Here is an 18,318-nt window from a genome sequence, read left to right as displayed (position 1 = left end):
AAACAAACAAAAAGTCGCCAGACATGAATTTTTAGTTAAGACCATATTCTGAAAAAGCAGACTTTAAGCTTTAAAATGATGTATAACTCAAATCAAATGGACTCTCCTAACCTATCTAAATATTGGAAAGGAAGCACAAACTCAGGAAAAGTGTGAACTGAGAAAAGAGGCTCTGAAGTACAGGGTCTATTCAAGCGCTTAATCTTTACCAAACCGTGCTGGCTGTGCGATGAATGGGACAAAAAACAGGAAGTAAACCACCAGAGTAACAACAATGAAGGGATTTTCAAATTAAACTGAACTTAAGCATGCCTCATTAACACATTCTGTCCATAATTATTGCCAACTTTCAAAGCAGTAGCACTATCCTTTCAAAAGTTATTAGAGTTGAAAGTGAAGAGTGTGGACAAGGTTTTTCAGAAATGAAAAGGGATTCTAAAGACACACCTAATCACACTATTCTACCAAACATGTTCGAGATAAACTGCTTAAAAAACACACTTTCCTGCCCGTTTTATGATACCAAATTTTAGCATAATTTAAAAGAAGACCCGCTCTTTCAAAAAATATGAAAAAGTCAAGTTCGGCTAGGTTGACCTATTTCACATATTTTCAGTCCTCACGCAAAATCAGTGTGTGCGACTTTATGTTCGTTTTGAGGTGCACGGTCACATATAGAGTGAAGTAATATGCAATTTTTTTAGGAGATGCCATGGTGCCAGTATTTGAGAAGAGTATCACGGAACAGACAGCTGGTGGTGATGAAACAATTAATCTGTGTCTGTATCACCAGTTATGGTGCAATGAGAAATTTTGAGCTTATAGGAGTATGCAAAGTCCAGATATCTTGATCTCCAAGAAACCTATTGCCCACACAGAGCTCATCTTTGTTAGAGGCTGAACTCAATACAGTGATATTTAGATTTTCTTTTTCTGAGCGCTCTATAGTGTGTAGCTTGTATACCAGTGATGCCCTCTTTTATGCCATCTTCTCATCTGCGTTTCCATAGTGATCATCATCCCAGGCCAGCAGGTGGTACAGCAAGGCACCCCTGCCACTTTTACATGCATCTATGAGCAGGACGGACAGGCCACACCCGTCTGGTATGGTCCGGATGGGAATGTAGTTCCTCTCGTTCAGGCCTGTAAGTAAACCATACACAACCAAAGCCTATTTCCACCCTCAGCATTCATGTAGATACAATATATATTGCTAGATATTCATGGTTTACTACATAGCTTTGAGTGCTTGAGTGTGTCTAGTTTTTTTTTTTTTTCCTTGATGAAAACTTACTTTGTATGTTGGCTGTAGAATGGGAATATTGGAAATGGGCAGCCAGAAATCCAACAATATTGAGATAGCAAAACCCCAAAGCACAGCCTCATTTAGTAAACATGGGTTTTGAAGACCACTTCTGTACATGAGGCATGTGTGCATAAGGAATTTATGTGTAGCTTGGGAGCATACAGGTGAGAAGTTACATGCTCCCAGTTAAACTTGCAAAAGCAGGTGTGTAATGTTTTTGACATTTATTAAAAGATCTTTGAATCAAGCTAAGTAGATGGAGACTTCTAAGGTAAAACCCATTGATATTAGTCTCAACTTCAGACAAAGTCATCACTGGAAGGAGACTTCTAAAGTTAAAGACTTTATGAGACTAGTCTCAATTTCAGACAACTACAGTACATCACTGAGTTGACCCTATTGTATGTTTGTCCTTCCAGCACGTGGTGATCTGGGCGCTGGTTACAATGTCTTTGTAGAGAGGCTATTTGGCCAGGGTGTCCGACTGACCATCAGCAACATGAGGAATGACCTCCAAGGGATCTATGTGTGTGAGTACGGCGGGATCATCAACACGGTCAACGTCACATTCACCATCAACAATGGAGGTAAGAAAAGGAAATCAGTTCTCCCATATTTTGTGAGAATAAGTGAAGAGTTTGTTCGCAAAAACCGATAAGTCCATTTTTGAAGATTTTGAAGTACGGTCTCTGTCATAAAGTACAAAATAATACCTTTTAAATGATATACTGTATTGGGCACTACATATAAAGGTACATTTCTGAAGTTATGGTCAAAAGAAGCAACAATTTTCTTATTATTCTCTTTATTTTTCTTGACCTTTAATCGCAAATATCTCCATTTGGCAAATATGGACTTATCGGTTTTTGCGAACAAACTCTTCAAGTGTTTGTGACAGTGGTAGTAGTTAAAGCATTGGGCAGTGAAGGGGATAAAAACTGAGCACTGGGAATCACCTAAGAGCAAAATTTTTTTGTCTTCTCTTGACAACCCCCATTCAGATTTTAACCAATTGAGAAAGAGTCCCGAGTATACTTGGGCAAGTGTCTATGGAAATGCACATATCTGTAGGGGTAGGAAAGGCTGAGGTATGTGTATGCAGAGTGTACACTATGTAGATTGCAGAGTGTAGACACTGTGCAATTAATGTTCTGCTTTAATATACACTCTATACTATGTTTATTTGATGGAAATGAAAATAGATTTGAACTTCAACTTGAACTAGATTGCTATTAGAACCAGGGACCTTGCTACTGAGGACCGAAACATTGCAAATTTTTATCACAAAGGTACCACGTCTCACTCATTCTTCAGGAGGCTTACTGGAAAAAAAAATAGACTCATCTCTACCTGTTCTGACAAGAAAGTAGGCAAATTCTCCTGATTTGGAAAACACAAATACATGTATCTCCGTGATTTTATTTGGTATTCTCTTCTCTGACCTTGATGTGTGAAAGTGAACAGCCCTACAATGGTACCTGTAGGCTTACAGGTGAAAAGTGATATTTTGTATGGCGCTTAAGAAGTTATTAGTGACATTGTACCATCTTGGGGAGTTAGAATGAGGTTGTATCAAATTTAGATTTTGTTTTTAACCCGTTGAGGACAAGTCCCGAGTGTACTAGGGCAAGTGTCCATTGGAAATGTATATTGTAGCAAAATCAGTCCGTCCTCAATGGGTTAAGCTCAGATGGACATCAAGCCCACTGCAGCGTCTCATTTTCCCCACGAAAGTTTTGGAAGAGAGCCCTTTACTCACACTTGACTCCTCTACCACTCAGAGTCAACGGTGTCACCGATAGAGAGAAATACCACCCCCCTGATCCTCATCACCACCGCCCCACCCATTGCTGCTCCTACCACGCCCGCTCTGGAGGTAACGCCCCAGCCAACCACACCCAGCCCAGCGTCCTGCTCACTGATTGAGAATGGCATGTGTGACGTCCTACCCTACCAGTACGCCTCCTTCCCAAATGCCTTTGCCAATGATGCCGACTTGGCGGGTTTGTTCACCACCACCCTCATCCCATTCATGTCAGGTGAGTAGAATTAAAAGAATTTCTTTCCATTGCAACTGATTAACAAATTGCCCTTCATCAATGTAAAAAAGCACCAATTATTCAGTCTACTATTAGTAGACACCACACACTCTAAAGAAAAAAAATCATTGGCATACATACTTTGGTTGGAAACACTGAATAATGGGTATTTATTTACGTTGGTGAAAGGTAATTTATCAGACGCTTTACAATAAAACTTGATGCAAGAATTTATTTATTTGAATTTACACACACACACATGCAGAAGCATACCATCTTGTTAAAAATCAACTTATGACTTGATTGTCTGTATTAACCGTTTTGAGGACGAGTCCCGAGTATACTCGGACAGGTGTCTATGGGAAATGCGTGTTGTAGCTAAAATCAGCCCATCCTCAATGGGTTAATTATATGGATGCTGTCTCCTTTCAGAGTGTTCGGCCAATGCGACCTTTGCCCTCTGTTACCTGTTCTACCAGCCGTGCGACCCGTCCTACGTGATGTGCGCTGACGTCTGCAGCATCGCCCAGAGCGACTGCCCACCCTTCCTCAGCCAGGTCCTGACCGTGCTTGGTTTCCCCGTCATGGAGAAGGTTCTTAGCCTGTGTGCCAGTCTGCCGGACACCAGCTGCATACAGCCAGACCGCAAGACCCCAACCGATATCAGTAAGTCTGAAGTCAGCCTTCTGTAATGACGACACAGAAATGAGTGCATAGGTGTCTGGTGTGTATATCATCATCTCCCTAACTTTGCTGGAGAATGACTATCTTTAGTTGCTAGATTTGGGTGGTGGATTATGTATAAAGCAGCCATTTCATTTGATAAGGATGAATGGCTCTAGAGATATTACATTGTAGCTGTTCCTCTTCATCTTGTTGATGAGCATAACTTTAAACATTTCCATGAAGTCTTTCAAAAGATTATGTATCATGTAAAATGTTGATATCAAATCCCCCTTTCTCTTTTTATCTCTTTTTCATTTGTATGTGAAATGAGACCTTTAGGTACAGCCACTGCAGTCCTTTATCTGGAAAATTGATCTACTCTCTTATACTGTATAAGCTGTGATTTTTGTGAGGGTTTAATTTTTCGTGAATTTCGCGAATCCTTGTTGGACAGTGAATTTAACAACACATACGTAAAAACGTCGCCCATGTGCAGGTGTAGTAGTGCACTTATGACAGCATTGTGTCAATTGGCAAAAACAACATCATGCGAAAATGTTCACAACCTCGTAATTCGTGAAAATAATTGTATGCGAAAATAATGGCTTATGCAGTACTAGTTTAGTTGTCAAAAGCAGTAAACATGTTTTCTGTTGTGAAGGAAATTGTTGGACTTATTACTCTCATGACCTTTGACCCTTCAGATGTTGGTTGTCAGGGAGAATGCTTGAATGGGGGTCACTGTGTCGCAGGGCGGTGCCTGTGTCCCACAGAATTCACGGGAGAATTCTGTGAAACACCAGGTAAGTTGGAATTATCACCTTTTCTTTCATTTCTACTCAGTTTAAACTTGGAAAATCATGGCCCAGAAAAAAAAAAGAGCGCAAATTTCTTGTCTTTCCTCTGATCATATAGCTTCCAAAACTCGGCAGGTGATAGGGAGAACATGGGACTACAAAATTATCCCCCAGAACAGAAAGTCGATGGTTTTAATCAGTTTTGATGATCTGACTTCTAACTTGATTTTCTGGCCTCAGCCGTTATCGACTTTCGGATTTTTGACATGGCGGGTCACATATGATGATCGTTTTTCATGTGGCCAGCACATGTTGATTCCCTTTCACCTCTTCTCTCACCCTGCCCACAGCTTACCTGACAGAGTTTGAGATATTGATCCTCCCAGACTACGAGGGCATCCCGTACGAGGGCACCAACCTGACGGTCATCTGCGAGGTCACCCCGCCCAACATGCTGCAGTACCCGATCTGGACCGGAACCAATGGCCAGCAGGTCCTACCCAAGCAACCAGGTAGGGTGCAGCATGTCAGACCTGGGCCCCAATTCATAAAACTTGTTATCAGTGACAATTTGTCATTTGTTGTTGCAAGCTACTGAAATCCTTGCATCTGATTGGCCGAGAGCAAATTTGTCATAGAAATGTTGCAGTTGTCACGTATGACAAGTTTTATGAAACGGAGCCCAGGCCCTCCTTATTGCTAGTTCTTGCTGACTTTATCAACCTACATACACTCACTGTGGGCACAAGATGCCTCTGATACCCTTTATTTTACGTACACATGGTCAAATTTTGGAGACAGATTTGCTTGAAAAGAAAGCTTTTGCTTGATTCTCAAATATTCCCTCTCTATTATGATCCCTACATATCTGTGAGAAAGTGGAAAGCTTGATTACAAAACAAGTCGACTCTGTTCTTATTAAGTTGAGATACATGTATGTGCAATCAAAGCTGCAAGAAAAAAACAATGAGAAATATGTAAGGTGTATTTAGCAGTTACAAGATAAAACGGTCTATTTGTATAAATTTTGTAATAACTCTGGACTAAAATAAGCATTTAAGATGAAATTTTCTAAAACATTTCTTTTATGTATATATATTTATAATACATAACATCACAAGCCATTCTCTTTACAAACACATGAGGCAGACATACAAATATACCAAACTGTAAACCCGTTTTTCTCCGAAGTAACATTTCTCAAGATAGACCCTTTTACTGTGTATTTGATAATGACCTGAAGAATATTATCCCTAATAACAATTCATTTTTTTTCTCACCAGGAGCGTCGGAACGTATCTATGTAGACCAGGTGTCAACCACCACTGCCCGGCTGGTCATCAAGAATGTCCAGGCAACGGATGAGGGAAGCTACTTCTGTAATGTCGGGGTCCGGTCAGCTCCCTACACCCTCTTTGTACTTGGTCAGTCTTACATCTTGCATCCTCCACTGATTACACCTTTAGGGTATATCTGTATCTGTGACAATATTACTTTTTTTTCATATTAGCAAAAGTTACACCTCATCCCAAAGTTAAAGATTGAATGTACAATGTAAGTCCATTCCCCAACAGTGATTGGTTGAATGCCAAGGAATAAATGATGTTAACCCGTTGAAGACAGGTCCCGAGTATAGTAGCTTGGCCAGGTGTCTATGGGAAATATGTGTTGTAGCAAAATCAATTCATCCTCAACTGGTTAAAGACCTGGTAGTGTAAAGGGGAGAGATGGATGGTTCAATTGCATCAATATTCATTGGCTGGCCACTAGGATACATTCTTTATAGAACATATAATTGAAAGATGCTTAGTTAATTACCGATTTACATACTTAGTTGTTCCAAGGAAATGTTGCCCCAGATTTGATCAGAACTTCTTGTTTTCTCACCTTAGTTCCTGACTGTTTGCTTGATCCATGCCTCAATGGTGGAAGCTGCCTTGAGGGGACTTGTCAGTGTCCCATTGGCTACCGAGGCCCTCGTTGTCAAGAACAAGGTAAGTTTGATAGCCCTGTCCATCCTTGTCATCCTCACAATACCATGAACATTCATACTTATAAATATTCATAACTATTTTCTGGTATCACTATGTGATCAGATAGATATACTAGTTTTGTATGTTATCACTAGTTCTTGTCTTAATACAGAGTAAATATTCTTATCAATAATCAAATTTTTATGTGTGTGGGTCTTGGTTGTTGGTTTTTTTTGCTTCTACAGGAGTGTATATTCTCTTTTTCCTGCGATAGTCTCAATTTTGATATTCATGCTATAAATCTCTTAGGGTATGGTTGTCCTCTCTGCACACAGGAACTACTAAATTAGCTCCCAACCAACAAGCAGAAATAACTGAATTCCTTTGAATTGATGTAAGCTAAACTGGATTAGATTAAAGTGAATCTATTTCATTCCAAGTTTACATAATATGATTAAACTTGACTAGAGTGTAAATTCAAGTAAATTTCAGTAATTTAGATTACTTAAATTTAGTCAAGCAATTGTTTGATCAAATGAAATGCGATGGGATAAACTACACCAAACTAAAATACACCCTTCTGTTGAATCTACAGTGATCACCAACTATACCATCACCATCATGCCCAAGCCCACCAGACCCTATGCCATCGGTACAGAGGTCAGCTTCCTGTGTCAAGTTGCCGGGGGGCGTGCCACACCTGTCTGGCTCCACCCCCTTGGTTACGCCATCCAGTCCCGCCTCTCAGGTAAGATGAGTTCAGTTTTCCTTTGTTCCTTTTTAGTGAACATAATGTATGCTGTTCATTTTGTCCTTGCAGGCATCTTACAGTTTATTAGAGAATAACAATCTCAAGCAGTTAATAGTGGCTTATCTTATGAACTCTTTTCAAGTCTACTATAATGTGTAATATGTATAATAGTGTACCAGTAAGACTGTAATTTATTAGCCAGGAGAAATCATTGATTTCCGTTAAGTTCATACTGGTACATAATCTTCACATCAATTTTGACATCAGTTTCATTGTCACAATACAGATATAGATAGTGGCATATGAGGCTTGTACTGTATGTGTGTAAATATACATTGTACAATGTAACCTAGAGTTTCATAAAGTGTACACAGAATCATGAAGCTTTATTCCCAGATCCTTTATCTGTCTACTTTTTCTTCTGGTTTTGTCTGACACCTGGGCCCTGTTTATGAAGAGCTATGATTGATTATATAGTTGATTTCTAACATAAGTCTCTGGCAGCCTGTGTGTTATGGAAATTTATAATCGATCATATCATTTGATAAAACGGGGCTCTGGCCTTATACACATGAATCAATGACAAGTGCCAGAGTGTGTAAAAGTTTTGACAACACTTGTCAATTGCGGCAGATGCCAAATGTTCCTAGCCGCATTCTCCCCCCCCCCCCCCCCCCTCGTGAAAAGGAAGAAAAACCATATAAAGAAAATATTTATGTCCAGACTTCACATCTTCTGTCATTCAAAGTCTGAGAATGTTTCAAACCTCACAGGTTCCAACAGCAGGAGTTTCATCGAAGTGACCAGTGACTCGACCGTCCGGCTGGTGATCACTGACCTTCAGCCAGAGGACAGTGGACTTTATCTCTGTCTGGTGGACACCAGCTTTGAGGAGCTCAACATTACAGTGGAAGGTGAGTGACTGGGTAGCCAAACATCCTCTCTTCATTTCATTGACATTTTATTTTACCAATGCCCAATCAGCAAAAGCTCTTTTTCAATGGGGCTGTGAATCAATGTACATGAATCATGTTAACATGACAAGAAATGATTTAGAGAAAAACAACAAAAACATCAAAATTTGTTGCATTACATCAACAAAGTGAAAAGTTAACATAATAATTTTCATAACACAAATCTACACAATTAATTACGGAGTGTGCACAAATATAAAAGAATATAAATTGTAGATATAAACTAATATCTGAAAATAAAATTCAATTAAAAATAATATACAAACCAATAGCAAGTTTTTTTCTGTTTTTTTTTTTTTTAGAACTGACCCAGAAAATATTGTCGGCCCACCCTCCCTTATCATCTACCCCCCTCCAAACATCCAAACATCCAATTTATTTATCATTTATGCCTAAAAATCCCTTGAAAAAATATAAATGTAAAATCATATTCAATGCTTCAAAAAGTATATCCATATGACTCTTGAAGAGCTTGATGGGGACAGTATCCCATAAGATTCACCCGTTAAGGATGAGTCCCAAGTATACTCGGGCAAGCTACTGTGGGAAGTGCGTGTTGTAGCAAATTCAACGGTCCTCAATGGGTTTAAAGAGAATGAAATCAAGGTGGATTGAGTAAATTTAGCAACATTAGAAGCAGTTACATGTCAGTGTAAAGACTGAGGAAAATCGGACAGTCAGTTCGAAAGTTTTGATTTGTTTTGAGTTTTAGTGCAGCCATCATAGGATAAGAAGACTACAACATTTTGTGAGGTTATGTTGTATGTACAACAATATGTGACCGTGCACCTCAAAACGAACATAATGTCGCACACACCAATTTTGCGTGAGGACTGAATATAAGTGAAATGGGTCAACCTAGCCGAACTTGATTTTTTCATATTTTCTGAAAGAGCGGGTCTTCTTTTACATTATGCTAAAATTTGGTATCATAAAACGGGCAGGAAAGTGTGTTTTTTGGCAGTTTATCTCGAACATTTTTGGTAGAATAGTGTGATTAGGTGTGTCTTTAGAATCCTTTTTTCATTTCTGAAAAACCTTGTCCACACTCTTCACCTTCAACTCTAATAACTTTTGAAAGGATAATGCTACTGCTTTGAAAGTTGGCATTAATTGTGGACAGAATGTGTTAATGAGGCATGCTCAATTTCAGTTTAATCTAATAATCCCTTCATTGTTGTTACTCTGGTGGTTTACTTCCTGTTTTTTGTCCCATTCATCGCACAGCCAGCACGGTTTGGTAAAGATTAAGCGCTTGAATAGACACTGTACCTCAGAGCCTCTTTTCTCAGTTCACTCTTTTCCTGAGTTTGTGCTTTCTTTCCAATATTTAGATAGGTTAGGAGAGTCCATTTGATTTGAGTTATACATCATTTTAAAGCTTAAAGTCTGCTCTTTCAGAATATGGTCTTAACTAAAAATTGAGTATATGAATATAAGAACGACCCAAGTCCAATTTTTGGCCAAATTCAGTTTGACATGGGAAATTGTAGCTTATGCATGGACTCATCTTGTGTGTAAATGATAAATCCTAATTACCCCCGGAAGTGCCTGAAATGAATGAGTTAAATCTTATATTAATGTAAGAATGAAGGACTTGGGTCATTCTTACATTCATATAATAGCGCCCTCTCTCATCCTTCTCCCATCTCTAAAGCAGAATATCATGTATATGAATCAAAGAACGACCAAAGTCCATATGAATCAAAGAACGACCCAAGTCCACCACACAAAATGGCCTCTCCACAATTAATGTAAATGTTAATTGTCACAATAATATATGTTCTAATTTGTATATACAATGTTGCCTTCCCATCACAGTTAAATAGAATATTATTGGACAAATAAAAAAGATATGAAGTTTTTTTTAGTTTACTCGAAATGATCTTCCATGGACTTGGGTCGTTCTTATATTTATATACTCAATTCATGTCTGGCGACTTTTTGTTTGTTTTGAGGTGCAGGGTCACATATAGAAGTGATGCAAAGAAAGAGCAACATATTTTCCCTTTTCAAGCATAATGAAAGAGCACTTGACTTTTTTAATATCTTTGTTTCTTTCTGAAAGCAGGAGGAATGATATTACTCTTAACACATAAGTTATTAGCAAGTCAAGGGAGTGCATACTTTAATCTTTTCTTTAAAAATGACATTTTGTGGAACTATCTATATGCTAATGTGTTTGATATGTGTTAGTGTGATCATTTTGAAACACTCCTGTGTGTATGAATTGCCCTATTCCCAGTCGGACCCAGCTTCAGTCTTGTCATCACTCCTGGTTTCCATGGCAACCCACAACCCGGAGCCAACCTGACATTCATCTGTGAAAAGTCTTGGCAAGATGGGGGAACATCCGTACCTCTGTGGTACAGTCCGCAGGGGAACCAGATTGCACCAAGACAAGTCGGTGAGTTACCTCTCCTTGATATAATACTAAGAAAAAAATTAATTTTCCATGGATGGAGAGAGCTGACCAGTGAAAGAGGAGAAAATTGCTAGAAGTGACTCGGGTTAGTGACCAACAGCATCAAAATATTTGGGAGAAAAATAATGCAGGGAGTTTTGACAAGCTGCAAGGAGATCTGAGTAGTCCAGACTTTGGAAACTGTTTGGTTTGCATAAATTGGTAGATAGATAGATAGATAGATAGATAGATAGATAGATAGATAGATAGATAGATAGATAGATAGATAGATAGATAGATAGATAGAGATAGACAGATGGATAGATAAATAGATCAATAGATAGATACGTAGATAGATGGTTAACTCTTTATGTGCCATGGTGGAAACCCCCTGTGTGCCACATTATTCTGAGATAGCAACATAGTCATGCTTTGGGAAAACATTCTGTTTTTCAAATATGTGTTAGTTCTATAGATTTTTGTTAGGGTGGTCATAATAGTGAGTAAAGTTGCAGAAAAAATGCCAAGCTTTGCTTTGATGAAAATTGTATGACAAATCCATGATTGGTTTTCTCTCAATTGACTTGGAAGTAAACTACTATAAAGGCATGACTTCTGCATGCAAAACAGTGACAGAAACTTGGAATTCACACGCAAATCTAGTAGGGAGTGCCGCTTGTTAGTCAATCACGACATAAAATGCAAGCTATATGTGAGAGGAACAGAAGGGTGAGAAACGCTTTCATTGTAAGGCGGTATTTGGTGATTTATCGATAGGATTGGGCGGGTTTGTGCGTTTGAGCAGAATATGCGAAGTTGGCACGCCATTGACTGAGTTGGACGTGCAAACGTGGCACATAAAGAATTAAGATGTAAGAGCTGAGGCAGAATGGAATGTGATGATTAAAGTACAGTTAGAAATTAGCCCTTTGTGTGCTGAAAAAATTGTTAATTTGCCAAACTTTTTCGTTATCATGCAATAATTTGTCCTTGACCTACATGTAGTTTTAGACTAGCAAGCCCACTCAGGTGTATCAATCAGTCAAACAGGAAGGCTATGGTGACGCAATAGGGATTAGGGGGATTAGGTAATCTCTATTCTTTGAGAAAGCACTTGTATTGTGCATGCAAATCGATGAGCAATGTGCAGTAAGGGTTTACGTCAATCAAACTTTGCTCACAATTTACCTTTTGTGATTTTTTGGGGAAATTTTGTGAAATAAATGGCCTAATAGCAATGAGAATTCCTAAAGCATAAATCTGTATTACTCCCATACATACATCTGTAGAACTGTAAAGCAAGAGTGAGTATTACCTACTGCAGGGCTGTAGCAGGTAATACTTGGTCTGACCTGTATGTCGGACTAGAAGGTACCTAGTTTTTCCAATTTTTTACTGGTTCATTCCTAAAGAAGTTACTGGTCTGAAAGTGATTTTTACTGATCAGCGACCGTCGGACCAGTGCCAGTGTGCAGCATTGCCTACTGGTTGTTCTGATGCTCCCGTGGATCTACAACTGGCCAGTGAATATCAATTATTGTTTTGATTGATGAACTTTCAGGAGGAGGAGGAGGCCGTGTCTTCACCCAGACCCTCTCCCTGTCGACTGTGATGCTCCACATCATCGACGTCGGAGAGAGCGATGAGGGGATATACACATGTCGCACCCCGCAGGCCACTGCTTCTCTGGATGTCACGCTCACTGGTGAGTCACTTACTGCTACCAAATCACAAGGCTCAAATCCTGATATATCTAACTGATCACTAATCTGAAATTATTCATCCAGGAATAACATTATGTTTCAGACTTCAATGACAGAAACATTGAATTTTCATCATTTTTTGTACACGATCAGTTGAAAGTTGTGAGAGTATGACATGGTTAGCTCACTCATTTGCATATTCATATCCACTGTAAAAGAAATATTTTCAGGAGAAACTAGCATAACGTCAAGATTTAATAATTTCCTTATTTTTCATACAATTTCAGTCAAATTTTTACTGTTAAACTCTTCAAATTTTACACTTTTTTATGAGACTAACTTATTTTTTGGACTGGAATATAAAGGTTTAAGCATTCTCTTGTTGAAAATTCTAACCTTATACAATGTTATACAATATGACTGCAGATTTATTCCTTGATTGAATTAATCTGTTCTCCCCCCTCCCCCCATTCTCAGTACCATCATGTCTGCCTGAATGTCTGAATGGCGGACACTGCCAAGCTGGTGTTTGTGTGTGTCCTTACGGCTTCCAAGGGGACTACTGCGAGAGAAGAGGTGTGAAATTATCTTTGATTATGTAACAAATATTGAACATAGTACTTAGAATTCACTGTGTGATCACATTATGCTAATCATACACTGTTTGTCTGTGATGAAATTTAATGTGTAAATGTTTGGAAAGCAGAAAAGGACAACTGCAACTGCAGAATTGAAAGTTAATGATTAACAGTTTGTATTTTGATATTTAGAAACACTTCTTCAGTATGAACAAAAGTGCGGCAAAGAATTTATTCTCAACTCATATTCATTGCCTTTCATGTTTGACACATGAGAGATTGACTGCATTTTGTGCAGAAGGATGCAGAGTTAAAGTGGCTGCAACTGTGCAGAATAAGTTTGGTCATTATTAGATGTCAGTTGGAAATGAATATCAATAGCTTTAATGTCAATACTGTGATTAAGTTGGATCAATTGTAAATTCTGTGGTTTGCTTTAGTATCAGACAATATAATCTGAAGACAAAACATGTATTACTCAGCAGTATGAAGGAGACATTAGTGTAATATATTCAAGATCAAAATTTTCCAGGCTAAGTCATGGTTTATAACCCATTGACGGCTACTCTTTAGCACACTCATGTAGGTGTCTACTCGAAATGTATGTTATAGCAAAATCAGCTTGTCCTCTATGGGTTAAGGTAACTGAAGAGTATAGATAAGGTAAGACTGCATGAAATTGAAATAATTACTCTTTGAATTCATTCTAAACCCAGATCCTGAGGCATTGTGTCTACGTGGATTCTGTCTGAATGGAGGAACATGTGACTATAACCAATGTCAGTGTCTCCCGGGTTTCTTTGGAGAAAACTGTGAAAGCAGAGGTGAGACTTAATCATCTTTCTGTCAGTAAAATAGCATGGACTGTTTTCAAGGATGTGATGAGCTTATTGCATATCATTGTAAAATATTGCTGTGACTGGCATACTAAAAGTCCTGTTTGCCTTTGGGAACAGTGATTTAAAAAATTTGTTCAAGATATCACAAATGATGAATATGTGTAGGTCTGTTGTATTACAAAACATCCTACCATATAAAATTTTCATACAAAAAAGTCTAGAATATAAGGAGATATCAGTATTTTTCTCAATAAACCATAACTGTAGATTTTTTTTCTGGAGACATTTCTGTTGTAACGATTGCTCACATTTTGTGTATTTATCGATTATGCAGATTCAAATCTTTACAGTGGTTGTTTCTATCTCTAACCCACATTTCAGAACTATTTTAAAGCACTAATGCTTTTTTTTTTTCATCTGTAAATGGTAAATTATGCCTTTAACCATGTCTGTGCTTGGGACCTTGGACAGTGTATATGATACTTTAGACTATGGAGTTTCTTGTGCCATTTGGCACTCAAAATACACACCATTTCTTTGCAATCCATGCTGTGTTCTTGTTTGAGACTGTGTTTCATTTGTATACCCATTTTGAGGGAAAATTCTTTCTAACATTTTCTTGAATGCTTATTTAGCTCTGGACAAAATTTTTACTTTGTAATTTGATTAGACACAGGGGAAAACTAGTTTATGTTCTGGTGTTCATATCACTTATTTATTCATGGAACATTAATCCTCAAACAAGTTATGTAATCCACAATTAGAAACCAAAAACATACATGACTGAGAAATATGAATGTAGGCCCTATTGTTAATATCTTCATCTATTCTGTGTTTGCTGTCCAACTTACAGTTGCAGCTGAGTACAACATTACCATCAGGCCAAACTTCATCAACCGGCCTCATCTTGGGCAGGAGGTGGTGGTGCTATGTCAGGTGCAGGCTGGTGGGCTGTCTTACCCCCAACCCGCCTGGCTCGGCCCCAACGGGAATGTCATTCCTTCTCTCAGACCAGGTATGGAGTCCTCATTTCTTACCACTTCCCTCTGATGTAGTCACTGTGCATTGTTCAATCACTGGCATTCCTACTGAGGGCACCTGCAGTATAGTAGATGTAACAGACTCTTGACTTTCATTCATTCATTCATTCATTCATTCATTCATTCATTCATTCATTCATTCATTCATTCATTTGTTCATTCGTTCATTTGTTCATTCATACATTCATTCATTCATTTATTCATTCGTTCATTCATTCATTCATTTACTTTTTCCATTTCCACCAGACACATAAAAATTTTGACCAAGTTGCATGCCTAAATTATGTTACAATGTACAAAAAAGTCCAGAATTTATGAGTTTGCAAAATATTTAAAGTATACAGAAATGCTGGATTTTCAAAAGATGGTCTCAACTTCAAAACCTGCTTACATCTTTGGATGAGTATTTTTTAGGGGTTTTTTTAATATCATTTCAAAAAGTTCCATCTTCTATCTAGAATATAAAGCAGTTTGACAGCATAATTGGTTTATTACAGTATACACTCTATGTGTAGGGTCAAATTAAGCATTATATTATAAGCCTTAACTTTAGAAATTCAATATTGATATGCACCTTACGTTTACAATTTACCTTGTAATAGTGTATGAGTGTTAACACTAAACACCCTGGTATGTCTCTCCACCTAAAGGCACAGCTAGCCGTGTCTACACCAGTATCCAGGGACCTAGCACCACTGCCCTACACTTCCAGGGCCTGCAGCCAGGGGATGTTGGTGTCTACACCTGTGAGGTGGATATGAACATGCAGACGATCTTAATCACCATAGATGGTGAGTTTTTCCCCAAGAGAAATCATGACAGGGACATTGTCTTAAAACCTCCAATTAGGATAAAGCAATGTGTTTTCATATTCTGTAGTGTATTGCTGTTTTTGTTATATTAGTTCTACTTTTCCATTGTCATGATTTCTGTTGTCAATATTCTTATATCAATGTATTGTCATGATATTATTGATATTGATACTGGTAGTACAAGTTTGGTTTGGTTTGGTTTAGTTCATTTGGTGTGTTCCTTCATATATTATTTTTCTTCAGCATACTTAAATCCTAAGTATGAGGGGAAAACACAATATAGGAAACTGCATTCATGAGTAGAGTGCTACTTGGACTGTGGCTTTAACAAATATGCTTATGTTGCTTTTACTCTGCCATACATACATTGTACTCATGAGAAAAAAAAAGGCAGAAAAAAGTCATAGCAGTGGTATCATTTCTATTTTTTTTTTCATTACAGGCATTGCTCTTTGCATTGTTTTCAGTTATGAAAAGAAGATATTAAGAACACTGGGATCTTGCAAGAAGAATTTATGAGTTGGTAAATAGAGATTTATTATTGATAAGTATTAACTTATGCAGGCACCATATGTGACATGTTCAAAATTAAATATGTTAGGCTATCCTACACAACAATGTTGATGTTGGCAGTTTTTTTGTGTGCATTTGTTTTTCTTTTTTTAATGGATATGTTACTCAGTGAATGTTGGTGCACTAAAGTGTGTCATCTCTGTTCTCAGCCTTCCCACCCAGTGAGTGTATCCCACCCTGTCTTAATGGAGGAACCTGTTTGGATGGAGTCTGTCACTGTCTGGACCAATTCCTAGGAACTCAGTGTGAGGAAGAAAGTAAGTACGCCAGGCATAAAGATGTGTGAAGAAAGTGTTAACACTTTACACAGTGTGTGGCAGGTTGTCAGTGTTTGGATCAATTCATAGGACATAGCAAGCACACCAGGCATGAAGCATTGTGTGAAGACACCAACTCTTTACAAACCTGTGTTGGTGTAGCTTGCTTTGCACGCAAGAGAAAGTAGCAGCCACATAATTTCAGATACAAAAGCAAACTGATGATGAATGTTCATGTGCTTCAGCTATACATCAGTTTTACTTCACTCTTTTGTGGGATTTTACATCAGATATTGTTAAGGTAAAGAAGAGGTTTAGTCTGCATGTTGTGCTGAAAAGCTTTCCACGGCAACTGAGTGGAGGTCAACTGCCAAGCTGATTGGGTGTGTGTGCATTGTGATGCTGATATTCTTATTCATCTTTTTTTCAGTCCCTCAGCCGTGCAACCTCCCGTGTCAGAATAATGGAATCTGCTACGATGGACGCTGCCACTGTGCGACATTCTTTACTGGACAGTACTGCCAGACCAGAGGTCAGTGTCTTTCTTCTCACAGGGGCATATTCAGGGATTCTGTAGAGGGGGGAGGGGGAGTGCAAAAAAAAAAATTCTGATGCAACTTCCGGGTTTAATCAGCTGACAAGCAAAAGAACAAAAAAAAAAGAGGTTCCTGTGCAATTTTTTTCGTTACTCATGCCACTTCTGGGTTTCATTGGCTGACCAGCAAAAAAAAGGGCTAGTTTCAAATTTTACCTATGTTTATATGCTGATTTCACTTGTATGGTAGCCATTTTGTGTTTAAAAAAGATTCTTCTCCTTGAATTGTATAACATGCTGAGTAGATAACATTTGTTGTTTATTGATATATGGTCTCCCGGGATGAGCCATGAGGGATATAGCACCCTTCCTTCTGTTGTGTGTATGTGTGGGTGTGTATGGGGAGACACTTCACTCTTCATTATATGAAGAGTGTGCAAAAAGGGGGTTGGTGGGTTGAACCTGCATTTAAGAGCAAGATATATTAACAGTTAGGTGTGCATTCACCGTTCATTCAAACCTGTCGTTTTGATTCTCTGTGCAGTGGGAGCCGACTTTGAGATCGTGATAAACCCAGTGACCTTTGACCCTCCCAGCGTCGGGGACAATGTGCGAGTGACCTGTACCTACATCGGAGGGTCAGGGAACACTCAGCCGACCTGGGTCAATCCGGAGGGAGAACTGATCAGGAGAATGGACCAAGGTGGGACAGAGACAAAGACCCAGCCATTTACAGTGGAGGGCTGGTCTCGGGTCCACCCGAGGCCCCCCTACATTATAATACTCGGCCCCGCATTTTCCTTTGTTTAATCTGCCTTGTCAAGCCGTACATGGGGAGTGAAGTTTCATTTTACATGTTCTTTTGTTCAGCATAGTGGCACTCTACATACATGTAAACATTTTAACGTTTTTAGTGATCTCTACAGTACAGCTGAGTGGGTTTGGCCACGCCTTTGGGTCTGCTTGCATTTACCTCAAGAAATTAGCTGTACATTCCCAAGCAAACTATTATCCGGCTAAAATTTGCAAATACAATAAAGCATGTATTATTCTTAGGTTCTTTTTTAGTGC

General features: G+C 38.6%; 1 protein-coding gene across 1 annotated transcript in view; it reads left to right on the top strand.

Moving 5' to 3' along the window:
- Positions 1–18,318, top strand: part of LOC139729317 (uncharacterized) — a 51,141-nt gene that overhangs the window by 11,628 nt on the left and 21,195 nt on the right. Inside the window, exons 10-28 of the mRNA XM_071640247.1 lie at positions 1,011–1,145; positions 1,726–1,893; positions 3,088–3,345; positions 3,778–4,011; positions 4,716–4,814; positions 5,159–5,320; positions 6,092–6,232; positions 6,701–6,802; positions 7,377–7,529; positions 8,306–8,446; positions 10,752–10,913; positions 12,472–12,615; positions 13,091–13,189; positions 13,908–14,015; positions 14,884–15,045; positions 15,721–15,861; positions 16,605–16,712; positions 17,143–17,244; positions 17,792–17,950. Of these exons, the coding sequence (XP_071496348.1) occupies positions 1,011–1,145; positions 1,726–1,893; positions 3,088–3,345; positions 3,778–4,011; positions 4,716–4,814; positions 5,159–5,320; positions 6,092–6,232; positions 6,701–6,802; positions 7,377–7,529; positions 8,306–8,446; positions 10,752–10,913; positions 12,472–12,615; positions 13,091–13,189; positions 13,908–14,015; positions 14,884–15,045; positions 15,721–15,861; positions 16,605–16,712; positions 17,143–17,244; positions 17,792–17,950 (2,778 nt within the window). The remainder of the gene's footprint in view (positions 1–1,010; positions 1,146–1,725; positions 1,894–3,087; positions 3,346–3,777; positions 4,012–4,715; positions 4,815–5,158; positions 5,321–6,091; positions 6,233–6,700; positions 6,803–7,376; positions 7,530–8,305; positions 8,447–10,751; positions 10,914–12,471; positions 12,616–13,090; positions 13,190–13,907; positions 14,016–14,883; positions 15,046–15,720; positions 15,862–16,604; positions 16,713–17,142; positions 17,245–17,791; positions 17,951–18,318) is intronic.

Source organism: Diadema antillarum, unplaced genomic scaffold (genome assembly GCF_040938485.1).
Source record: "Diadema antillarum isolate AM-2024a unplaced genomic scaffold, OU_Dant_1.0 scf00000020, whole genome shotgun sequence".
NCBI lineage: Eukaryota > Metazoa > Echinodermata > Echinoidea > Diadematoida > Diadematidae > Diadema > Diadema antillarum.
This window is presented reverse-complemented; position numbering and strand designations above follow the sequence as displayed.